We start from the raw sequence: 26,211 nt of genomic DNA on the forward strand, positions 1-26,211 counted from the left end.
CCCAGGTATTGCCAATACCCGTTAATGCTCTTACCCAGGTATATACCCAGACCCAGGTATTCAAAAAAACCGGTTATGTGCACCTCTAAGTGGATCCTTAAATTACAATATTACATATAGGCTTATAGCCAAAAAAATGGTTATATTCGTTGTAAATTTTTGCACATCCAAGTTCGACCAATACCAAAAACGACCCATTGCCCCACCCGTCCGTCACGTTCAAGCCTAAGGGTACAATAACCACAAACAACTGGTTGGAAAATCATATTTCTTTAGACACATAAAACATAGATATGCATTCTCTAGCTACTAAAACCACATATCAATCCCATGCAAACAAACTTGTAAACAGGGTGTAACGATATATTAAAACCCTCATTTCGCAGCTTAAGTGTGCACACATTAGATGCTAGCACTGATACGTATGCTAGAAGTTGCATATCTTTAGCGGGTTCTCAGGGATATAAGATAAACCTGTCGTGCCACAATCAAAAAATGTTATTTAAAAAAAAGTAAAAACATAAACAGTTCAATTCGATGAAGGTACGTTTGGGCATAGGACTAATGTCTGCCCAACAAAATTTCAGATTATTATTTTTTTGAGTAAAATGTCATTTTCGTCCCTGAGGTTTGGCCAGTTTTGCGACTTTCATCCAAAGGTTTGTTTTTCCGCATCTGGATCCAAAAGGTTTGAAATCTTGCCATTTTCATCTGGCCAGTTAACTCCATCCATTTTTCTCCGTTAAGTCAGGGTATTTCCGTCTTTTTTGTTAACTTAAAAGGCAATTCGGTGACCGAATTGCTCTTTCAGTTAACAAAAAAGACGAAAATACGCCTGACTTAATGGAGAAAAATGGATTGAGTTAACAAGCTGGATGAAAATGGCAATATTTCAAACCTTTTGGATCCAGATGCGGACAAACAAACCTTTGGACGAAAGTAGCAAAACTGCCAAACCTCAGGGACGAAAATCGCATTTTACTCTTAAATTTTTTTTGCCAATTATTATTGTAAATATATTACTGAAATCTAAAATTGATCTAAAAAGCTATCAGGTTTTTTTTAAATGTTTTGGGTCAACCAACTCGGATATAAAACTACTTGTTTTAAGTTTTAACCAGTTATCCAACCCGCCTGACCTCCAGAATAAGCACGGTCGTATGGAGCTACAAGCTTTATAGAACACAAATATTTTTTTTTACCTTTTTCAACGTTAATCTGTAAAGAATCTAGTGTAATTACGCCATCAGTCAGTGGTCGTATGGAGCTACAAGCTTTATAGAACACAAATATTTTTTTTTACCTTTTTCAACGTTAATCTGTAAAGAATCTAGTGTAATTACGCCATCAGTCAGTGGAAGTAGCTCAAGCTTGACCGTAACTCTGGATCGTGAAGGAACACACCTGCATTTTTAAAAGTCGTATAAATTACTAACTTTGTAAGAGTAAATTGCATGAAATATTCTGGTCTTACCCAAGAGGAACTCTACTCTTCAACCACATATGTGTACCGCCCAGGTTACTTCTAGGAAGAACATCCGATATGGGAATTGTTTTCTCATTCAAAGTGCCAGGTGTACGGCTATGATCATGATCATCACCATCGCCAGATCTCTGATCTAGTACCTTAGAAGCTGAACGGAGTCTATGCAATGCAGAATTTTGCAAATTGTTATCGACTGGGCTCATTGGTGACGGTGGTGAAAAGGTTACGGACCCCACAGAAGGAGAATTAAGTAAAGACGGGGCAAGTAATGTTAGTGTTAAATCGTTGTTTGTCATATTTGATGCCTCGAGTGTTAAAACCTGATCATAATCATGCGTAAATATTAGAATCTGGTTACAACGGAAATGGGTTAATGGGTCAAGCGGGTCTAAAGTTGCCCAAAATGTATTCAAAATGCGAAAACCTCCTAATAGGGCTGCAAACGAACCGACGTTCGTTTGTTAAGGATATATATGTGTTCATGAACACTTACTGAACGAGATTTTATGTTCGTACTCATTCGTTAAGGAAATGAACGTGTGCGTGCTCGTTTGTTAATTATAGATAACGAACGCTCATGAACACAAACGAATACAAACTAATGTTCATGAACACAAACGAACACAAACAAGCGTTCATGAACAAAATATATTATACACTGATACTTGTCAAATATTTTATTTGTCAGAATTCTTAAGTATTAAACTAAAACATATAAATTAAAAGCACTAACAAATTATCGAACCTAACGAACACCTTACCAAGCGTTCATGAACATAAATGAACGAACGCGGCCTCTGTTCATGTTCGTTCATTTAACTAAACGAGCGGAATTTCTTGTTTGTGTTCATTCATTTATTAAACAAACGAACACAAATGAACTTTCCGTTGAACGGTTCACGAACTGTTCGCTGAACGGTCGATTCGTTTGCAGCCCTACCTCCGAAGTTGTTTTATTTTATAATTGGTACAACAATACAGTTTTCTTATCTCTCTATTCAAACATAATTATTTGTAAATTTACGAAAAGAAGACGAAAAAAAGTGTTTTGCATGTCGGTCCAGCCCACACTAACACGCTTTAACCCTTTCTAAGAATGTATCCATATTGACTCAAACTCGTTACCCAACCCACCCATTTTGTTTACTTCTAGTAAATATGTTTCGAATAAAAACCTGAACGGGTAAGTTAGAGAATTTGTCATCTGGCCCGAGAGGTCTTTTTGACATGTGAGATGCAACAGAGATTAATATATTCTTTTGAATACGTGGTCGCCAATTTGTCGGCTGCTTGAATAACAACCTAGATTCTGCAAGAACATCATTATTATTACTTTATTAGTAGTATGAGTAAAATGCCATTTTCGTCCCTGAGGTTTGGCCAGCATTGCGACTTTCGTCCAAAGGTTTGTTTTTTCACATCTGGATCCAAAAGGTTTGAAATCTTGCCATTTTCATCCGGCTCGTTAACTCCATCCATTTTTCTCCGTTAATTCAAGGGTATTTCCATCTTTTTTGTTAACTTAAAGAGCAATTCGGTCGTTTGAATACTTGTACATTTTGCTAAATGCTTGTGTACATAAAGTGAAAAAGACCGAATTGCCTTTTAAGTTAACAAAAAATACGGAAATTTTCCTGACTTAACGGAGAAAAATGGATGGAGTTAACGAGCCAGATGAAAAGGACGATTTCAAACCTTTTGGATCCAGATGCGGAAAAACAAACATTTGGACGAAAGTCGCAAAACTGGCCAAACCTCAAGGACGAAAATGACATTTTACTCTATTAGTATTATTGACGTCACTATTATTAGGGGTAAATAGCAAGCATAATCACCTCATCCTGACACTAAATTATGATCATTACGACATGAAGTCACAATATAGCGAAGTTAATTACCAGTATAGTTGCATCGACATGATACAAGAACCGCATATTCAACAGTAGGCGAGACCCCACGGTACACATTGGTGAAGATGCGCACACTTGATCCTGCACTTCCTACATTAGAACTCCAAAGTGGTGCTGCTGGTTTTAAAACGAACGAGTGTTCCTCATCTTTCCTGTCAAACAACATGGTTGAGTTGACTATTTGTCAAATGTCTAAAATACCCTTCATAGCCAAAACACTACAGATATTTGAGAGGATTAACCTGAGGGGTAAATTGAGCAAACCATGGCCATTTCCGGTTTCAACACATGCAATTGGTAAATACGTAGGGGCCCCACCCTTTGAAGCTTCCTCGAATACAAGTGTTATGGAATCCAAGTATATAACGATATCGGGAGCATGTTGTGGAGAAACATTCTGCTTAATCATGTTTCCGACACTAAATTAGGTGAAATGTATGCTTACATATGGAAAAGAGTAAAGTACACGAGCCCTGTGGTTTACCAAAGTTTTGGATTTGGTCCCTAGCTTTCCAAAAGTACATGGATGGCCCCTGTGGTTTGCACTTCTTAACGCATCAGCCGACAAATCTAAAGGTTTTAGCATGTCCAAGTTAAAGGCTAAATGCGTTACAAAATGGAAACCACAGGGACCATCCATGTACTCTTGGAAAAAGTTGGGGACTAAATCACAAAGTGCAAACCACAAGGACCATCCATGTACTTTTGCAAAGCTAGGGACCAAATCCAAAATTTTGGTAAACCACAGGGACCATCCCTGTACTTTATGGAAAAAATGGCGAAAAAACCTATGGACTTATGCTGAATTCACATATAAGTCCCTGGACTTCTGTTTTTGCACTGTGAAGTCCCTATACTTGTAAAATCTCAATGAAAAGGCCCTTAACCCTTTTATATAAAGGGTAGGGACTTGATCATGCAAAAAAAGAATGAACTATTCATTGAGTTCTTATATGTTTAGGGTCTTAATCATGCAAAAACGACATATTTGTAACAAATTATATAAGTTTAGACCTTTATTTGAACACAAAGAAGATCTTGTGTATTGCAATCAGCAGCAAAACAGCAAATCTTTAACGGCTGTATAATTTCAATTTTTCTTCTCCATCGTCGACCCGGAACGTAAATTCCTTCGAGCCCGCAACAAACTGAAAATCGTCCGGGCTCCAGGGGTACCCCTCGGAACGATAAAAGTCCTTCATCGCTTGAAAACATAGAAGCGTGTGCGTGTGCATTGGTTGACGGAAACGATGGCATGGAATGGCTTCTAACTTGACCTAATAAAAGGTTCTGAGAACCGAATGAATTTGGTTTCGGTTTTGTTAATGAGTTACGGGCGCTTGAACTGCGGCCAGTTTCTTGAGGAGATAAAAATCGATAATTGTGTACGGGAAGCATCCAGTTTAAGAGTTCACCATATGGGTCGTGTTCTGATTGACCCGCGTTTTCGTATTTTTCAAACTGGAGAATTTCCAAGATTGGATTTTTTAAGAAGTCTACACAAATATTTACTTGTAAGACTACCTGCATCCTTCCGAACAGGAAAACAGAATACATATAAGAAATACATAAACGCAAATCCAAACATGAAACACCCCATGTGTGTGTGTGTGTGTATATAGTGAAAGTTTAAGATACAAAAGGCTCTTAACATGAGACGGTACGCGACCACCAAAATAACGTGCGTAATCTTGTATTATAACGTGCGTATTTTATTAAATGAACATGCGTAATTCACTTCGCACAGTCGCGTACCGTCACACATTAAGGGGCCATTGTACGTTAACCTTCCCCTGTATATATAGTGAAAGGTTTAAATACAAAAGGCTCTTAACGTGCGCCGGTATGCGATCACCAATATAACGTGCGTAATTATGCAAATAACATGCGTAATTAGGGTTAACCAACCCATGCGTAATTATGCAAATAACGTGCGTAATTAGAGTTTTAACCCAACCCATGCGTAATTATGCAAAGTTAATTACTATTGTGCCACCGCATTTAGTTGAAGGCCTAGATTAGATCACATGTGTGGTTGAGCCGTTGAGATGCTCGCGTACGCATCGCACAATAAGGTGGTCTTGTATGTTAACCGGCCTCTGTATATAACATATATATATGCACACATCATTTATGAAACATACCACTATGTCTCCATTAGCTAGTTGGCTACATTTGACATCATTTTTCGCAATTCCACCTGAGGTACTAGCATCAAGAATTCCTCTTTCAACCGCCTCATAATCATTACAATATTCGACCGGAATAAATTTTCCTCCATTTGTTTCATGGATTTTCCTTCTTGACCAAAGAGTTTCATCTGACTCAGCAATTCGAGTAAAAAAATGGGAATTTTTAAATCGTTTTACCAACTCCTCTGTCTGTCTTCTGTATTCTTCTTGCTTGCATGCTGATAAGCACGCTATAATTTGAATTTGTTCACCTGCATTCAACAAAACGTCAAGATTTACCGCAAAACGGAAAAGAAGAGAAATCCAAATTATAAAAAGGTGAAGAAAAGTCAAACTACCTGGAAAAACAAAGGGGCGGTCCAACGTTTTAAATTGTAGCATATCAGATTCTACGTTCCATCTATCGGGAAGCTCTTCTGCACAAGTATCGGACAACATTAATGATTCTTTTAAAACACCAATAAAAATATATACCTTATACAACACTGTCTTTATGCTATAGAATATCAGGGCTGAAAATGAACCGAACGTTCAACGAACAGTTCGTGAACCGTTCAGCGGGAAGTTCGTTTGTGTTCGTTCGTTTAATAAATGAACAACACGAACAAGAAACTTTGTTCGTTTAGTTAAATGAACGAACATGAACAGAGGCTGCGTTCGTTCATTTATGTTCGTGAACATTCAATAACGTGTTTGTGTGTGTTCGATAGTTCATTAGTGTTTTTTAGTTTTTATATTTTATTTAAATACTTCAAAATTCTGACAAACAAAATATTTAATAAGCATCATTGAATTATATATTTTGTTCATGAATGCTTGTTTGTGTTCGTTTGATTCCATTTGTGTTCATGAACGTTCGTTGGCATTCATTGCCTAAACTTAACAAACAAACACAAACAAACACAAACGAACACGAACACGTTCATTTCCTTAACGAACGAACACGAACATAAAATCTCGTTTTGGTAAGTGTTCAAGAACAAGAACAAGTATATTTCCTTAACAAACGAACACGAACAAGGTCTTGTTCATGTTTGTTCGGTTCGTTTGTAGCCCTTGATAGAGCAAAATAGAGTAATCAAGGAAATAGCAAGGGATTACTGTATGGAATGATGATATATCCTTCGTCTTCATGAACATCAATGTGCTTATCTACAATTGTTAAACCGTTATTTGTACTTAAGCCCCCAAATTTATTCACGACTCGTTCACTCGTTCCATCGTAATCATTAGCAGATGTTGTTAATGGATATAGACTTTCAGCAATAAGATCATCTAATTTTGCAGCATGCTTCATGAGTTTTTCTGAAATGCAAAAGACAGATCGTCATTAGTTAAGCACCAAACATGAATATACAGGTATACATACACACACACATACATACATATTTAAGCATGTTTAATCTATACTACTTGGAACTTAAGCTATTCTTATCAATCAACTTATCCAAAAGAAATACAAGCTTGAACTTCTGTTTACAAGCGTTCCATATAAAGAGTACATTAAGTGCTTCGAATATAAAAAGTTAAAAACGTTGAGCATCCTTCGACTTTTATGCATATCAATAAGAGCATTTCTTACTTCAAATTCTTGATATCATCAGTGTTGTAAACATTGGGATTAATCGGTAATCGGTAGTCAACCGATTCGATTTCACCTAATCAGACCAAAAAAATGGTGGGCGGTCCTAGGCAGCCCAAATCAGTCCCTTGGTTTTAACCCGTTAACCCGAGTTCCCAACCCGTCCCATGAATCCATGAACTGATATGTTAATGTTTGAATTTTTAAGTACTTGATTTGTTATGTTTAAGTTTAATTGTTTATGTTTGAACTATACTATGTGAACTTTGAAGTATTATATATGTATCAATGTGTCTGAAAAATTACATATCATCATCATACTCAATAATCCCACCAATAGCAAAGCAAAGGTAGGGTCTGAGGAGGGTAAGATGTAGACAGCTTTACCTCTACCCCGTAGGAATAGAGAGGCTGCTTCCAGTGAGACCCCCGACTCGATAGTAGTTTTGCATCAAGCCTTGGACATAAGGCACATAACACTCAGCAATCGGGACAAAGACCGATCAGTGCATGTACCCTTTTGTCTTTCAGCTATCAACGCCACCACATGATACATGATTAACCGTCCTAAGCTTTTAACGTTATTTTCACGAAATTAGTAAAATAACGTTAACATTAGTTCACTTCACTTTTGCCCCCCCCCCCCCCCCCCCCCGGATGGCCCACACATATATACGTATAAAAATTCCAATCGGATTAATCCAGATTAATCGCTAGGTAGTACCTCATCGCCTGACTAGTACCTAGCGATTTTTACAACACTGGATATTATTCATAACACAAAAGCATTCATAGATCTTATCCTCTTAGGCACTTTAAACATTCAACACATTTCTCTAAAGTGATTTATATCTAACTTGTAAGTACTTAGGGCTTTAAGCTAGATATATTTAGAATCAAATAAAACTTTTAGTTCATAAATGAGACTGAATAATAACATTTTGAAGTGTTAGGTCATTCATAATCATAATCTACACTTCCGTACAAATTACTTCAAATCAGCATTACAAATCAACATTTCTGGCAACAATCTCATGATTTGTGACGTGTATAACTGAAGTGGAGTGAGAATTAGGGTTTACGAATGAAATAACTAACAGAAAAGAGGAAATTGCATGATGATATGTATGTGCCTGCGATAAGACAGGAGGAATGAATAATATGTTGAAAAAGAGTGTAGGAAAACAAACCGATCGGAGATCACGCTATAGAAGATGATCGTATCGTATGCGATCGATTCAGGTGTGTAAACTGTTGCCTTAGATATTTGTAGGTTGTTCGGTTAAGATCACGGTGGTGACATTGCACATGATGATGAATACAGTCTCCGATATACAGGCGATTGATAAAGCAAGCATATACTAAACCATTTTAAATTATAATTTGAGTTAAATGTAATTTTAGTTCACGTAGTTTGAGTTATTTTGTCAGTTTAGTGTAAATGTTTTATTTTTTGTGTGTGGATTTAAAAAGGTTTCACCGTTGCCATTTTAGTCCACTTAATTAACTCCATCTATTTTTTCTGATAACGAGAAGGGCAATTTGATCATTTTATATGGTCGAATTACTAACAGAATTACATATAAATGACCGAATTGCCCTTCTCGCTAACAGAAAAAATGGATGGAGTTAACCCAGTAGACTAAAATGGCAATGGTGAAACCTTTTTAGACCAACAGGCAAAAAATGAAACATTTGGACTAAACTGACAAAACGACCCGAATCACAGGGACTAAAATAGCATTTAACTGATATAAATTAATAAGGTATATAAAAAATTGATTTTTTAAACGTAATTTTAGTCCATGTGGTTTGGGTCATTTTATCAATTTAGTCTAAAGATTTGAAACATTGTCATTTTAGTCCAAATAGTTTTAAACGTTGTCATTTTAGTCCACTAGGTTAACTCCATCCCTTTATTTTGTTAACTAGAAGGGCGTTTCGGTCATTTTATGTGTAATTCTGTTAACTAGAAGGGCAATTCGACCATATAAAATAATCGAATTACCCTTTTAGCTAACATAAAAAAATGGACGGAGTTAACCCAGTGGACTAGAATGACAACGTTTGAAACTATTCGGACTAAAATGATAACGTTTCAAACCTTTAGACTAAAATGACAACGTTTCAAATCTTTGGACTAAACTGTCAAAATAACCCAAAACACAAGTACTAAAATCGCATTTAACTCTAATTGAAATAAAGGAAAATACAACTAACTACTAGCCTACTAAATAACATGGAAAAGGTAAACAACTATACATGCAAGTAAGAAAAGCAAACAATTTGCAAGAGTGGGCTACGTGGGTTGGATGGATAATATTACTTGTAAAAACAAATTTAAGGATGTGAGACTCTACATGGTATTAGATTCTCTCGTTAAATCCTCAAATAATGTAAAAACAAACCTATACTTGTATGGATTGTATAAATACTTCGAGGAGGTTAGGTCTATATCTTTTTCTTGTTTGGTTATGCTTTTACCTATTGCCATGAGTAGTTTATGATCATCATTTGTAGCACTTTTTCTTTCGTTGTTGATTTACTGCTTTTAGCCACATTTTAATAGCAGAAGGTTTCATTGAAAATAGCTCTATACCAAGGGAATAAAATTTGGCCCTCAACCAACTTTCCTCATACTACCCTATCAATAGTCTCGTTAGATCATCTAGTCATAAAGTCCTTTACGGGGCGTTATGCGACAAGTGGCAAAAAGTGCAGAAGGGGGGCTTTATGGGACTTTATATCACAAGAGTGTGTAGTGATAAGGGGGTCATATAACCCCTTCAATTATACATACATATGTATGTATATATATGTGTGTGAGTGGAGAAGGAAGATGCATGGCGTTATCACCTTCACGCGGGCACAAAATAATCAACCCATAGCGCCGGCCATAATGGTGTGGCCGGGCGCTATGGCACCCTCCACCGGGTATACCACCCCACTACGGGTGGCCTTATAAATGAGATTCATACGTTTGTTTTTTATTTTTAATCTCATGATAATGTATTTATTATTCAATACACCATCATTGATGTATAGGTATTATTATTGTCTAGTGGAAATGAATATGACTGGGTAATTTCGCTGATAGCACGATGATACTTCAGAGATCCGTTATTACACACGCAGAGATTATTCACACTACCAACTAATGTTTATTCAGTGAAACATATACTAGGATTTACAAACCGGTGCTATAACTGATATTTCAAAATGGGATTAAAAAACGAAAAATGGAGATGCGGGGTATCGATCCCCGTACCTCTCGCATGCTAAGCGAGCGCTCTACCATCTGAGCTACATCCCCTTTGTTTGTTGTTAATCATCTGCATTACCAATTATCGTTTGAAACAAATCTAAGAGTAACAAATATAAATTACTAAAAAAGTTATAATTAATTATAAAAACATATGAAATAGAATGTTTAGCAGTTTACATGACTGTATGCTCTTATGTTTAGTATATAAATAAATGATTAACCAACTTGATATATCTTATCACACTACTATAAAAAAAAATATCATTAGCAGCAATAGTGCGAAGTTTATGAGTGATGACAAGTGCAGGCCGGTTAACGTACAAAATGTTTTAACGTATATTGCGTACGCGAGGCAGTATCAACATGCGAATTTGGTTTATAACATGCGACTTTCATCTTTTTATATACATGTGATTTCAGTTTTTTTGATACACATGCGATTTGTATAAAAATTTTTAACATGCGATTTCTAGTTTCTTAATGTACATGCGACTTTCATCTTTTCTGTAACATGCGATTTTCATTTTTTTGTAACACAACGTGTGATTTTACCATCGCGTCCGCAACATACGTTAAAGAATATTGTATGATATACTTTTTCATGACAAAGTATTCCTCTAAAAAAACAGTGATAAACACATTCCAAGCACAACATAATCACATCATTTTCATTAAAAGACCTCTTACAACATAATCATTCGATCGATCTACTAGACCGAACTTCATACGACCTTTAAAGTTTAATCGTTCCCCGATATCAATCTATACTTGTAACGGTTAGCCCAAAACAAATAGAAACAGAAATTCAACACGCTCAAAACAAACATTAGCAAGTAAAACTTATCAAGTTGAAAATGATTCAAATTCTCACCCGACAACCACGGATGGTGTCCGTTTCCCCGGCCCGTAACACTGTTAACAAACGACACAATGACACCGCTAAGATAATAACCCATAGCCAAAGAAGCCCACGAAAACGACGTTGCTAACGATCTCACTTTAACCGGTGCTTGAGTAAAAGAAAACTCCATTAGCCCCGCCAACACAAAAAGATCAGCCGAGCCCAAAAACAAATATTGAAACGCAATCCACAAGAATGTAATGGGCAATGGGCCTGGGCCGGGCCCATGTTTGTTTGCCACTTTTTTCCGTTTGATCTCCACTAGGCCCGCAACCGCCATGGCTATAGTGGAGAAGCATAGCCCGAGCCCGATCCGTTGGAGATGAGAAATACCTGTTTCGGACTTGGTACATTTTCTAGCAAATGGGATTACGACATGGTCGTATAACGGGGCCAAGATCATCAAGAAGATTATTGGGAAAACGGGTAGTGATGCGGGTGGGACTTTGAATGGGCCGATATTTGTGTTCATTGTGGCCGCTTGTTGGACTGAAAACGTCGATAATTGGGCCAAACAACAATTGAGTATTATGGTGCAAGCAAATATTGGAAGTATTTGTAACATGATCTTGACATCTTCTACATCTTGGACCGAGCATTTGAGTGATTTGAAAGCGGGTTTGGCTTCGATTGCACGGTTTAGGAACCCGCGGGATTGAGATGGGTTTGGTGTTTCGGGCCCGTTATTGTTCTCTCGTTGTTGCTCGATGGTATATGTTGGTAGAAGAGGATACGGGCTTTGGGTCGGGTTGGCGATGTTATGGCTTTGTTTGGATTCAGTCTTGGACACATTTAGAATTGCTCCAAGTATAACCTGTGTATGACAAATTGTGTAATTACTAATTATTGAAAGGGAAAGTTTGACCCGTTATCTATAACGGGTCGAGCAATGTTTTATCTTTAATGGATAAAAAAAAATTGTCAAAAGTTAAAATGTCTATAATAGTTTTTGAACCATGTTTATGGCATTTATTATTTATATTTATAACTAAAAGAAAGGGCCAAAAAGTGTTGGCGGGTCATACTGACCCATTTTCGTAAAACTTATGTTTTGACCCGAGCCCAATTTGCCAGTCTGCTCTATATAGGTGGCAGTTTTTACCCATTTACTTACTAATGGATCCATATGGGTCGTTTTTCTCTTAAATAGATCAAGTAAAAACATTAGCTAAGAGGGGAACGAGTTAAAAATTTATTCAAAGTTCTATTTTTAAAGCATAGAAATCCCCTTAATTGTTTTTTTTAATCATAATTAATGTATTCATTTTATTTCTAAATTTTAATAGAATACACAAAATAGTTTTTATTCAAAGAAATTTGGCTAGTATTTTTAAAGCACATAACCTCATAAATAGTTTTAATTTAAATACTTTAATTATTATAATAATATTGTTTTTTTTAACCATGTAACACGTTAATTAATTATTTTGTTATAAAATGGCTGTCGGTCAACCAGACCCAAACTAAAATGACTTGTTTTGACCCATCAACCAATATTTCTGACACGTTAAACAAAAATGTGTATAGAAGGGCGCCCATACCTTAAACATGGTTGTAAGAGGACTTCCTTTGGGAACCTTGCAGCGATAGAAGCATGAACCCGAACTAAAGATTATGATTGACAAAAATATAGAAATGGTGGCAATTCCGAAACCCCATTGCCAACCTACATTATCTTCGATCCATAACACCAACGTGACTGCGATTAGACCACCAAACGACAAACAAAATACAAAATAATTGAAGAAAGTCGATCTTTGTTTCCTTCCTTTAGGGTCATCTTCGTCAAATTGTTCGGCTCCTAGTGTTGGTAGTGATCCCTTTATACCTCCAATACCAAAAGCCACAAGGTAGAGACCAATGAACAACATTGCGGCTTTTCCACCATGAATTTCTTCACAAATGGTTGTTTTTAGTTTGTTACATGGTTCGGGTTTGAGGTAAGGCGAACGGGCTTGGAAAGTAAGTATGATCAAACCCTGTTTCATAATAATTTTGAAATGTAAGAAAAGTTTCGCCTTTTGAGAGGTCAAACAAACTAGTATTTGACATATGATGTTCTTTAATCCATGTTTTCGAAGCCAAACAAGTGTTTAGTAAGAGATAGTAGAAATCGGGTTGGGTTGGTATCCAAACACTTATCCTCTATTTTTAAACTTGTTACATATTGGAATGGGTTCAATATGACTAAAAACATTTTGTCAATAATAATATAATTAATTAAATAAAACAGTTTAGGAGGTTGTATAAAGTATCCGTCGACCCTTTTGACCCGCTCCTTTTCAAGTTAAGTTGACCATCTCGAATTAAAACACAACCAGGTCCTTTTGACCCCACTCCTTGTTAGCCAACATTTAACTCAATGTAAATACTTCTAATATTATAAATTTATAATTTTCCTATTTCAGATATTTAAATAGAAATAATAGATTTTAATAATCTCAACTATTAGCCGTTGGCCTGCAACGGTCCCAATTTCAAAAATAACGAGTGGTGGTAGGGGTGTTCAAAACTATCCGTATCCGAAAATCCGATCCGAAATATCCGATTTTCGAAATTCAGATATCCGAATTTTTTAGATTCGGATAGTGATTCCGAAATATCCGAAAATTTAATTTTCATTTTTTTCGGATACCCGAAAATATCCGAAGTATCCGAAAACTTATATTCGGATATCCGAAACTATCTAAAATATCCGTTTCCGAATATGAAAAATTAATAAAAAAAATAAAAATTAAATAAAAAGTTGGATTTTCGGATATCCGATTCACTATCCGAATCCGTATCCGAAATTTCGGATATCAGAATTTTCGGATATCCGGTTTTGAACGCCCCTAGTGGTGGCCCCATCTTTTCACATATTGTAAACCAACAAACCTGTTTTACTAATAGAGCTTTAATTTCTTTTTGTCTTTTTTTTTCCATTAGCAAAGGTCGATTGTTTTACAATATGTGAAAAGGTGGGACCACCACTGTTTAATTTTGAAGTCGATACCATTACCGGACAACGGTTAATAGTTATGATTATAAAATCCATTATTCCATTTAAATAGCAAAAGTAAGGTAAGAAAAATTACCAAAAACTCAATGCCTGCACTCATGAGGTAGATATAGTAGCCAGTAAAGTAAGCATCTGATAAAAAGCCACCAAGGAGTGCTAGAAGGAAAGCAGTGCCCATAAAATTTGTGACATTGTTTGCTGATTTTGATATAGGAAGGTTCATATATTTTGACAAATATAACACCAAATTGCTTGCATTTGCTAAAAATGCCAAATTTTCTAAAACTTCAACACCTGCATACATAAAAAGCAACAAAAATTTCAATAATTTTATTCCAAGATATATATAAAAGAATATTTTAGTTTAAAAAAAATAATAAGTTCATACCCAAGACGAATAAAGCGGCACGCATGCCGCCATGTCGACCTTTTTGTGCAGGCCTAAACCGGTAATCCACATAACCTTTCCACCCGTCGAGTTCGTGCTCTAATTCCTTCATGAAAATCAAAGTGAAATGTATAGTGAAGAATGTAAAACAACATAAAAAATGCAAAAAAAATGCAAAAAAAAAAAAGGCAAACATACCATTGTCTCCTTTGATTGTAGAATGCAATGAATCAAGGACTTAAGAAGATATGTCTCTCTAAAGAGGTGCAATAGTATACTACTATAAATAGTGAGGACTTTGAAATTAAGATTATTATTGTCATCATACAAATGTGAATAGGTTGGAAGATGAATTTAATATTTCTTATTTTAAGAAAATAAACTCATCAACTGATATCACATCATTTATGAGTCATTTATGAATAGGTTGGAAGAAAAATTTAAAAAGCTTTTACTTAGAAAAAATAAATTTAACAGTTTGATATTCCAACATTTATGGCATTTATATCGTGATATTATAATGCTGTATTTAATCTTATTCTAAGAGCATATGGATAAGTTCGATAAGTTTATCAGTTGTTAATATCTTTCTAAATTAGCTAAATAAAAAGATATTAATAAACTAATAAACTTATTGAAATTATCCATATGCTCTTAGAGTAAGATTAAATACAGCATTATAATATTACGATATAAATGCTATAAATGTTGTAATATCATATTGTTAAATTTATTAGCTAAATAGATTAGCAATTAATTTTTGGCCGCGGTGTGCACATATAATGTATATATGTGTGGACGCTCGAGGAGGGGGGGGGGGTGAAATGGTACTAACTTTAACGTTATTTTTACTAATTTCGTGAAAATAACGTTAAAAGCGGCGGGTGGTTAATCATACATCATGTGGTGACGTTGATAGCTGAAAGACACGGGGGTACATGCACCAATCAGTCTATGTTCTGATTGTTTGAGTGTTATGTGTCTTAGGTCCAAGGCTTGATACAAAACTACAATCGAGCCGGGGGTCTCGCTGGAAGCGGCCTCTCTATTCCTACGGAGTAGAGGTAAGGCTGTCTACATCTACCCTCCTCAGACCCTAGATGATGAGATTAGCAATTAATTGTATGATAGTATGATAGAATTGATCAAAGTTTCTAGAAAAGATGATATAAAATTAATGTTTGTTTCAATATGTGTAGGAGAAACTTTAATATGTAGGATAAGTTTGATATATGTATGATAATTTTGTATATGTAGTATATGTGTGTGTGAGCGCGTGCGCACATGCGCATGTAGAATCAATTCCAACATTTTTTAGAGAGATTAAAGATGACTAATTGTTTCAATATATGTATGAGAAATTTTACTATATATCTATTACTACATTATAATGTAGACAAGAGAGGGAGTGTTGAAAATTAAGTATTTCTAGAACTAGATCCAAACACTTTATGGTCTTTGCACCGATTTGAACAAAATATTTTTTGGGTCAGCCAGACGTGTTTTGATGTGTACCAAGATTATGCATTTTAATTCCAATTTGTGTTGATCTGTTACCCAAATAGTCGACCCACAAATTTTGCGATGTATGCTATTTATTACACGTTTAATTTGGAATGCAATTGAGTAAATATAATTCAATATTCTAACTTCTTGAGTTGAACACAGGGTACTGAACTTGCTTCCCAATAAGGTAGAAGTGCAACAGCTTGCAGCAGCATAAGTCTGGCTACAGAACATGTTTAATTTCAACGTTATTTTACTAATTTTGTGAAAATAACGTTAAAAAGAGGATATGGTTAATCATGCACTATGTGATGGCGTTGATACCAAAAGACAAGGGGGTACATGCACTAGTCGACAGTTGTCTCAATTGCTTAGTGTTATGTGCCTTATGTCAAAGTCTTGATGCAAAACTACTATCGAGCCGGGGTCACACTAGAAGCAGCCTCTCTATTTCTACAGGGTAGAGGTAATGTTGTCAACATCTTATCCTTCTCAGACCATACCTTAGCTTTGCTATTGATGTGATTTACTCAGTATGGTGATAATGATTTATGCTTTTTGTATATATATAATAATTAGTAAATATAAGAACAATACATAGAAGATATAATCGATTAAAATATTTGAAACCATTTAAGATTTTGTTGTTTTATTTAAAATCAAAATAGTAAAAACTCTAAAACATATATCCAAAGTATCATTATTACATCTTTTTTATTTTGGCTTTTCTTTATCTGTGGTTACTCAAAATGAAGTGTGGAAATATAGTTCAAGTAGATTGTATTTTACAAGTAAAGTCTGAAGTAAGGCTATGTATAATGGGCTAGCACCTTTTGCCACCTCACTTATTTCGAACGTGAAACACTGCCTTGCAAGGGTGTTTTTGGGGCGTGATGAGCGGAAGGGTGGGGAAACCGTGAACCTGGGATGGAAATTGCACATACAAACCCTTTTAATTTATTGTTTTTATCCAATCACAATCAACCACGTACACTTTTTTTCTTTTATCTATTAAATTTTTAGATGTTACACACTTAAACCAAACCCAATGAACTGCATTTAAGGTGTATTTGTTGTTAAAATAAAAGGATACAACTTCACTTTCTGCACGTGCAGTGGTCATGCTTCATTTAATTGTTTTCTTTTATTTTATTAATAGTTAGTAGAAGTTGGTCAAACTTACTCAGTCAAGTTACCGATTCAGTAGGATTAGAACGTTGGGTAGTAGTGGCGTAGTGGCCCTAGTTTCATGCTCTGTTTAGTTATTTATTTCCCTTTGTAATCGTAGTTTTAATTATCAGAAATTGAGTGTTTTTCATTCAAGAGATTTGTTCTCTAAATCACTTTGTGTGAGTGTTGATTGTGTATCAAAAGATTATCACTTGTCTATTTATCAAGTGGTATCAGAGCCACATTCGAGATGTCGGACCTGCAATTGATCGGTGGAGTGAAGAAATTGAATAACCAGAATTACAAGACATGGGCTACGTATCTTTCTTCATATTTGCAGGGGCAAGATCTGTAGGAAGTGATGCAAGGAAACGACACCGTGCAACCCTCGAGAGAGACTCAAGATGGAGCTCTACGGAAGTGGAAAGTCAAAGCCGGTAAAGCTATGTTTATCCTCAAGACAACAGTAGAGGAAGAACTCCTTGATCATATCAAGGATGCGGTGAACCCTAAGGCGGCATGGGATACCCTAGCTGAAGTTTTGTCCAAGAAAAATGATGCTAGGCTGCAATTGTTAGAGAATGAGTTATTTAGTATAACACAAGGTGATCTAACAATCCCACAATACTTCCACAAAGTCAAAGCTTTATGTCGAGAAATTGGCGATCTCGATCAGGAATCCGTTATTGGTGATGCTAGAATGAAGCGTATCATCATACATGGATTGAAACCCGAATATAGGAGCTTCGTTGCTGCTGTACAGGGTTGGCCAACGCAGCCGTCGTTAGGTGAATTCGAGAATCTCTTAGCAAGTCAAGAAGTTCTAGCCAAGCAGTTGGGAAGTGTGACAATTGGTTCGACAACAAAAGCAGAAGATACGACTCTTTATGCTGAAAGAGGCAGAAGGAAGTTTAAGTCAGGTTACAACCAAAGAGGTTTAAATCGGTTTGGCGACAAGAACAAACGTCGTGATCACAATGAGAAAAAGTCATCTGATACGGACCAAGGTGAGTCGTCTGGTGAAGGAAAAACTCATCACAATGGCAAACGCTTTCCTTTCAAATGTTACAAGTGTGGCAACAAAGGCCACAAGGCGCAGAATTGTCGTAGGAAGACGAACGATGTAGGTAACTCAGCCACGATTGAACATGAAGATGGCTGGGATGTGGAAGCCCTTGTAGCTCACACCGAAGATGTTGTCGCTTTCACTGCCACTACGGAAGACAAAAGGAATCGGTTGGACGAATGGATCATGGACTCGGGTGCCTCAAACCATCTGACTGGAGACAAGGAACGGTTGCAAAATCCGACTAAGTATGGTGGTAGCAGGGTAGTTGTAATTGCAGATAATTCTAAACACTCGATTGCTCACATCGGTGACGTCATGTTTCAGTCGAGTAGCAACAAGAAAGCGTTAACACTAAGAGATGCCTACCATGTGCCGGGGATGAAGAAAAACCTAATATCGGTTCCGCAAATGACTGATGATGGTTACTATGTTCTATTTGGTCCAAAGGATTCAAGGTGTTTAAAGAGTTCGAGACGTCATCCATACCTGTGCTTCAAGGACACAAGACGGAGAGAACGCATGTTCTTAATGCCGAATCACCGTATATAGAGAAAACAAAGGGAAAGTATACGGCTGATTTGTGGCACCAACGTTTGGGCCATGTTGGATTTGAAAAATTGGGCTAATGCTTAAAAAGGAACTTGTATGTGGGCTCCCTAAGCTGGAAGTAAAAACTGGTGTTGTGTGTTCGGGGTGCCAGTACGGAAAAGCGAAGCAACTGCCGTATAAAAGTTCAGATCATCGCACGAATGGACCTCTTGAATTAGTTTATTCAGACGTATTCGGTCCAGTCAAGCAGTCTTCAATGCAAGGTATGCGATATATGGTTACTTTCACTGATGACTTTTCTCGATTTGTATGGACCTACTTTATGAAAGAGAAGGCTGAAGTGTTTTCAAAATACAAAGAATTCGAGACTGATGCAGAATTGATGACTGGGTGCAAAGTCAAGTGTTTGTGATCGGACAATGGAGGAGAGTATTTGTCCACCAAATTCAATGACTATCTGAGGAAGAAACTGGTTAGGCGGCAATTGACGTGCCCTAATACGCCTCAACAAAAAGGAATTTCGGAAAGGAAGAATAGACATTTGGGTGAAGTAACAAAGAGCTTGATTCATGGCAAAAACCTACCTGGTCGTTTCTGGGCTAAGACGATGCGTGTAGCGGGTTATGTGATTAATCGAGTGCCATCTCAATTCCTTAGTTACGTCTCACCGTATGAAAAGTTGACTCGAACTAAACCCAATGTAAGTTATTTCCGTGTTTTCAGATGTGTATGCTATGTATTTGTACCCGCTCATCTCCGTCACAAGATGGAGAAAAAGACAATTCGATGTGTGTTTGTCGGGTATGATTCACAGATAAAAGGTTGGCGGTGATGTGATCCCAACAGTGGTAAAGTTTATGTATCAAGAAATGTTATTTTTGATGAACAATCATCATGGTGGTCTCCTGAGAATAAAATACTCCCAGATAGTCAGCAACTCAAGGAAGATCTTGAAAATTCAAAGGTTACTTTGGAGTTATGTGAAGATGACTTGCACGAAGAAAATGATACAAGTCAAAACTGTGGCGAGCAAGCTGATACAAATAGTGAGCTGGATAATCAAGCTGATCTTGGTCTGAGGCGATCACATCGGGTACGTAAACCTATTCCGAAGTATGCTAATGTAGTTATTGTTGAAGATGTTTGGGCAGAACCTAGTAATTTCGAAGAAGCCTGTGTAAAACAAGAATGGTGCCAAGCAATGCAAGAAGAAATTGCTGCTTTGTATCGAAATGAGACTTGGGAGTTGGTCCTGAAACCGGCTGATGTGAAACCCGTAAGTTGCAAATGGGTTTACAAGTTGAAACAGAAAGTTGATGGGTCTGTAGAACGCTTCAAAGCGAGGCTTGTAGCTCGTGGTTTCTCAGAAGAGTATGGTGTCAATTTTGAAGACACGTTCAGCCCTGTGGCCAAGCTAACAACTGTTCGTGTTTGTTGGCTATTGCTGTTAGTAAAGGGTGGAATTTGACTCGGATGGATATCCATAATGCTTTCCTCTATGGAGAGCTTGATCATGTGATTTTCATGGACCAACCAAGTGGGTTTGTAAGCAAAGAACACTCAAATTGTGTGTGCAGGTTAAAGAAGGCGATTTACGGGTTGAAACAATCTCCTAGAGCATGGTTTGGTAAGATTGCTGAGTTTTTAGAACTAAATGGTTTTGTGCTAACCCATGCGGATGCCAGTTTGTTTGTCAAAAAGGTAGGTGAAAAAGTTGTAGTGGTTTTGGCTTATGTTGATGACTTAATCATCACTGGAGACTTGGATGATGAGATTACACAGCTTAAAGAAAATTTATGTGTTCGCTTCCGTATGAAGGATCTGGGCAAGCTGAACAGGTTTCTCGGTTTGGAGCTGTCATATAAGGAAGATGGAATAATCTTGCATCAAGCAAATTATGCAAGTGACATGATTCAGAAATTTGGCATGGTATCATGTAAAGCAGCTCCAACACCTGTTGACAGTGGAATGAAGCTGTATTCAAGTGTTGGAACATAGATTAAAGATCCAACAGTCTATAGAAAGATGGTAGGCAGCTTGATATATCTCACTCTTACCAGACCGGATATATCATTTGCTGTTGGAGTCCTTAGTCGTTTAATGCAAGACCCCCGGAAGCCACATTACCTAGCAATTCAGCGTGTACTTCGGTACGTGAAAGGCACTGTGAATAAGGGAGTAATGTTCAAGAGGGAGCTGAATCCAGAATTGACAGGTATGTGTGACGCAGATTATGCAGGTGATTTGAATGAAAAACGGTCAACTACTGGATATGTGTTTATGTATGGGTCAAGTCCTGTCTCGTGGTGTAGCAAACGGCAGCCCACGGTGTCTCTTTCGACCACGGAGGCCGAGTATAGAGCAGCTGCCATGGCTGTTCAAGAGTGTACGTGGTTAACTCAGCTGTTTAGGGACTTGAATCAAGCCATACCGTATCGTATAAAGCTGTTGTACGACAATCAATCAGCCATAAAGTTGGCTGAAAATCCAGTATTTCATGCTCGGACAAAACATATCGAAGTTCATTATCATTTCATCGGAGAAAAAGTTTTAAAAGGTGAGATTGAGATGAAGTGGGTTGATACTGATAATCAAGCGGCTGATATGTTCACGAAGTGTCTTTCAAAGTTCAAGCTTCTGGAGTTTTGCAGCAAGATTGGGTGTGTTTCAAGTGAAGATTGAGAGGGAGTGTTAAAATAAATAGATACAACTTCACTTTCTGCGCACGTGCAGTGGTCATGCTTCATTTAATTGTTTTATTTTATTTTATTAATAGTTAGTAAGTTGGTCAAAGTTACTCAGTCAAGTTTACCGATTCAGTAGGATTAGAACGTTGGGTAGTAGTGGCGTAGTGGCCCTAATTTCATGCTCTGTTCAGTTATTTATTTCCCTTTGTAATCGCAGTTTTAATTATCAGAAATTGAGTGTTTTTCATTCAAGAGATTTGTTCTCTAAATCACTTTGTGTGAGTGTTGATTGTGTATCAAAAGATTATCACTTGTCTGTTTATCATTTGTGACATGGATAATGAGTTGAAGAAGAGAAATTGTAGAAGAAATCATCTATGTGCATGAATTTGTGGAAATTGTGAAAAAGGAAGAGAGATAATGGGTGGAAAGAAAAAAAAACGAGTTAGTTAGTGAAACAACTTCCACTTATATATATATATATATATATATATATCAATGACATACAAACTTTTTATTCACTTTTTAGTGAAACCATTACACATAGACATTGTGTTTTAAAGAAGTGTATCAACCGCTTTGTATTATTGGTCCTTTTACACACAAAAAAATATTTTTATAAGAAATGTAAGAATGCATATAGCACGTGGCACGCGTATACTCGTAAATTTTAGGGCAAAGGGAGTTTGTCTATTTAGTATTTATGATCCAAGTACATGTAATGTGGGAAGGGTGTTGGAGCCTTGGAGGTTTGTACGTTGATTTTAAATTATTATTTGCAACAAGATCTTAAAATACCAAGATGCGAATAAGTTATGTATGAACAAGTTATATACTTATAGTTACTATTTAGATGTCAGCCGATTCAGTCTGTTTCATTTAAACAAACTGAATATAAAATACATTTTCGTCTAAAAATATTCAGTCTTTTTTATAATCTTACCTAAAGATGTTTGCAAACATGTATTTTGTACACTCCTTGTTTTGTTCACAAGTAAACCAAAAAAAAATGAGATATATGGCTCAACTTTTGTTTTTTACATTAAAAAATCGCTTTAAATATCCAACACAAATAAAAGATAAACTCACAATGATTTTACCTCACATTTATTCTCTTCATTTCTTCCTTATGCATTAATCATCAAAATCCACAACTTGTGGCATAGTGACAAGAGGTTTGGGTTTTCTAATGGAGACCTAAATTCGATCTCCATTTGTGTTATTTTTTGTGGATTAAGACAATAAAGTATTTTAGGCTTTTTGCGAGGTTGTCAATTCGAATCCCGAGCCCACTCGGGTTTTCATCTCATTGTGTGTTACGCCAGAGAGAGTTTTGCTCTTGTGGTGGCACAACGACTGTTAAGTGGCAGTCGACCATATGGTTTCCCGGGGAAACGACTAAACCAAACTCTGAAGCTAGCGTGGACCTGGTTAAGACAACATAGCCTGATCAGAGTGGGCAACGAGACTCATCAATTTGGGGAGTATAATGGCCTAACACAAGAAAATCGTCGTTTAAAAAATCATCAGTCGAAGAAGGAACCAAAACCAAAATAGAAACACCTTCCGTTTAACCCACCTTCGATTTTTTTTTTTTGAACGGCCGACAGAAATTTTTATTCATTGTAGCAAGATGCTACCACCAAAAAATTACAACCAAATTTACATATACACCAAGGACATAAAACGTTACACCATCTTAAACTAAATCACTCTTTTTTAACCAAAACATTTAAAACGACACCAATCATCCCATGACAACCGCGCCTCCTTTGATCTGTTTTTTACCCATAAGTACGCCATTGCTTTAATTTCCTCCAAGACCTTAACGGTATTCGGGGATCCTTGCCTGAATGTAACCTCATTCCTCATTCTCCATATTCCCCAAAACGTGACTAATACTATCGCATGAATAGCTTTTTTCCTTTTCTTTGAAACCGAACTATAACCATGCAAATCCAACAGATCTTTAACATCAAAGGCGATGATCGGAGGTATTTTACACCAAGATGCGATATTTTGCCAAATTATTTGCGCAAAATGACATGAAACAAATAAATGCTCACTTGACTCGTCATATTCATTACATAATAAACACCTCAGGTCTTGTACAGGAATGTTGCGAGCCGAAAGGGCACACTTGGTCGGTAACTTTTCCATTTCTGATCTCCATGCCACGATAGCCACCTTTTTAGGAACCCAATTATTCCACTCAAACACTCTGTTAGGCCGCTCCCTATTCGCTGAACCGAGGAGACTTTTCAGACCCGAGACTGAAAAACAGCCTGATGGGTCATAATTCCAGTGCCAGTAATCGCGTCCAACCCGGAGATTAACACAGCCAAGAAGGGATATCAACTGTTGTAACTGATCCGACTCTACGGTATTAGATTGTGAGCAAGACCAGTTCCAATTAAGTTGAAAACTACTTCCAAAACTTCCATCTCCAACCCGATCAGCCACCACACATTCTTTTTCTTTTTCCAACTTAAATAATTCTGGGAAACGAATATACAGAGGGTCCGGTTCCAACCAGCAATCCAGCCAAAAAGAGATACGGTTACCATTAGAAACTGAAGCTTTCACAGCCCGGTTCAAATCGATATCAGCGAGAAGAAAGGCCTGCCGAATGCTAATTATACTCTTCCAAGGACCTGGGACCGAAATTTTAACGGGGATATCGCTCCATGCTCTTGGATTATGATGAATAGCCCATATAACTTTCCTCCATAAGCCTTCTTTTTCTGTTTTAAACCTCCACCACCATTTTGCTAACATTGCTAAATTAGCATCCCTAAGAGAGCCAAAACCAAGTCCCCCAAATTCAACAGGAGCAATTGTTTTATCCCATGCAACCCAATTCATTTTTGCTTTTTCTTCCGATCCCCCCATGCACCTTCGATTTTAATATTCGACAAAGTGAAGAAGGGACAAAATAGCCATTTTTATTACTTCTGTTTTCTTCTTGTTCACCAACAAAAGAGGAATATCCCCCAATAATTCATTTTGACTTCTTGCCAAAGTTATGGGCCATTGAAAAAGAGAGACACACACAATTCTACAAAGTCCCTTTATGATTAAACAAGTACAAATGATAATTGTGTGGAGGAACTTGACTTGTATGTCTTAGTCAAAATTAACAAAAAGAGGACCGTGTATAAGTTAAACAAGAACGTGTTTTGCGACTACAAATAGTCCAAGATAAACAAAGAATGCCCCCTCTCTCAATTCTCCTTTTGTTTTTATTTATTTGAATGTTACACCTGTTGATGCAACAAATACAAGACTAACGGTAGTAGCTGGGTTGGTTAGGCAAAAGGGTTGAAGGGTTCAACTTTGCCTAACGCAGGTCGCGGGGTCCCTCCACGTTTGCAAGACATGGAAGGAGGTTTACTAGTTTATTATTATTATTTGCTGAAGATTCCTTCTCTGAAATGTACTCAGATTCGGAAGTGTGGGCAAATAGTATGTGTGTGTTGAATGTGAAAAGGAGTGACTTGTATACGAGCAAGTACTCCACACGAATGACCAGAGATTAGAGAATCAGAGCTGGCCAGGAGATGATTTCTGAAGTAAATGAAGTGTCAATTTATAAGTGAAGACATCTCCCGAAGTAGAATGTATTGGACTAGTAACCTTGCTTGCAGTGGAGGGTTTCCCCTTTTGGGGGTTGAAGGCTTTTGATCCCTGGGTAATAGCGTGCATTGTGCAGACCTGCTTTGCTTTTGCGGCTATGGGTTGGTGAAGCGATCTCCGGATGTGACTGGCCACTGTTTCCTCCTCGCTTTTCCCATCTTACAGCTTTTTAACCATTGAACCGTTTAACCATTTGAGCATTTGCATATTTAGTCACTTTATTTAGTCTTGGGCTACCCCCGTCATCAGCCCCCCAAGTCAGAGGTTTTTGGGTAGTATGCTCAAAGACTTCTGACTTTTATGCACGTATTTTATTGCCTGAAGGTTTCAAGGGTTCGTTGCTTGATTGCTTGAAAGGCTGAAGGCAGTTAATATTTGAATTTGAATTTTAAATAACTGACAGTTGATTTGATTGATGTGTGGCAGTTGATACGGTAGCGGTTTTTGCAGAAATTACTATTTGCTATTATTACCCCTATTGTGGGTTTTCATTTATTTTATATCTGCAAACTCTATTATTCATACTCTTTCCAAGTTTCTGCCAATTACCTTCCTTCTCTAAGGTTAGTTTCCTTTACACCCCTGCATTCTTCATTTTCTGTTTTTCAAAAATGGGTGCTCAAAAGGATTTAGCAAAATCATTTTCTCGGTTAACACAAGAGGAGGTAGATTTATTTTGTATGGAATATGGTATTGATAGAAAATTTAACCCAACTGCTCCCTCTTGCGATGTTCCTGTTGATAAACCGAACCCTGGTTCGATTGCTCTTTACTGTCGTCATTTTCAATGGTCGAATCTTCGTTATCCCTTTTCGTTTTTCGTTTTTCGTTTTGAACTTGTTGGAGTATTATCGGGTTTCTTTTGGGCA

At 36.9% G+C, this 26,211-nt stretch overlaps 4 protein-coding genes and 1 non-coding gene across 5 annotated transcripts; 1 reads left to right on the forward strand and 4 right to left on the reverse strand.

Moving 5' to 3' along the window:
* Window positions 1-237: 237 nt before the first annotated feature.
* Window positions 238-8,519, reverse strand: LOC110931007. Its single transcript, XM_022174401.2, has 11 exons — window positions 8,361-8,519; window positions 6,690-6,893; window positions 5,927-6,004; window positions 5,541-5,839; window positions 4,411-4,920; window positions 3,639-3,793; window positions 3,385-3,548; window positions 2,662-2,795; window positions 1,475-1,806; window positions 1,304-1,404; window positions 238-474 (listed from the first exon to the last, which is right to left on the reverse strand). Exons 2-11 carry the CDS (start codon window positions 6,883-6,885, stop codon window positions 428-430), a joined length of 2,016 nt encoding a protein of 671 aa, XP_022030093.1. The 5' UTR covers window positions 6,886-6,893; window positions 8,361-8,519; the 3' UTR covers window positions 238-427.
* Window positions 8,520-10,410: 1,891 nt separating this feature from the next.
* On the reverse strand, window positions 10,411-10,483 carry TRNAA-AGC. The gene has a single exon. It is a non-coding gene; the product is annotated as a tRNA-Ala (tRNA).
* A 599-nt stretch (window positions 10,484-11,082) lies between these two features.
* LOC110928375 (protein NRT1/ PTR FAMILY 4.6) lies at window positions 11,083-14,837 on the reverse strand. The gene is made up of 4 exons (XM_022171401.2): window positions 14,726-14,837; window positions 14,414-14,631; window positions 12,878-13,315; window positions 11,083-12,150 (listed from the first exon to the last, which is right to left on the reverse strand). The coding sequence occupies exons 1-4, from the start codon at window positions 14,835-14,837 to the stop codon at window positions 11,176-11,178; spliced, it is 1,743 nt and encodes a 580-aa protein (XP_022027093.1). The 3' UTR covers window positions 11,083-11,175.
* A 6,207-nt stretch (window positions 14,838-21,044) lies between these two features.
* LOC118485135 (secreted RxLR effector protein 161-like) lies at window positions 21,045-21,701 on the forward strand. Its single transcript, XM_035981396.1, has one exon. It carries the CDS (start codon window positions 21,045-21,047, stop codon window positions 21,699-21,701), a length of 657 nt encoding a protein of 218 aa, XP_035837289.1.
* Window positions 21,702-23,425: 1,724 nt separating this feature from the next.
* LOC110932644 lies at window positions 23,426-24,571 on the reverse strand. The gene has a single exon (XM_022175965.1). It carries the CDS (start codon window positions 24,569-24,571, stop codon window positions 23,426-23,428), a length of 1,146 nt encoding a protein of 381 aa, XP_022031657.1.
* Window positions 24,572-26,211: the final 1,640 nt, after the last annotated feature.

Source organism: Helianthus annuus, chromosome 12 (assembly GCF_002127325.2).
Source record: "Helianthus annuus cultivar XRQ/B chromosome 12, HanXRQr2.0-SUNRISE, whole genome shotgun sequence".
NCBI lineage: Eukaryota > Viridiplantae > Streptophyta > Magnoliopsida > Asterales > Asteraceae > Helianthus > Helianthus annuus.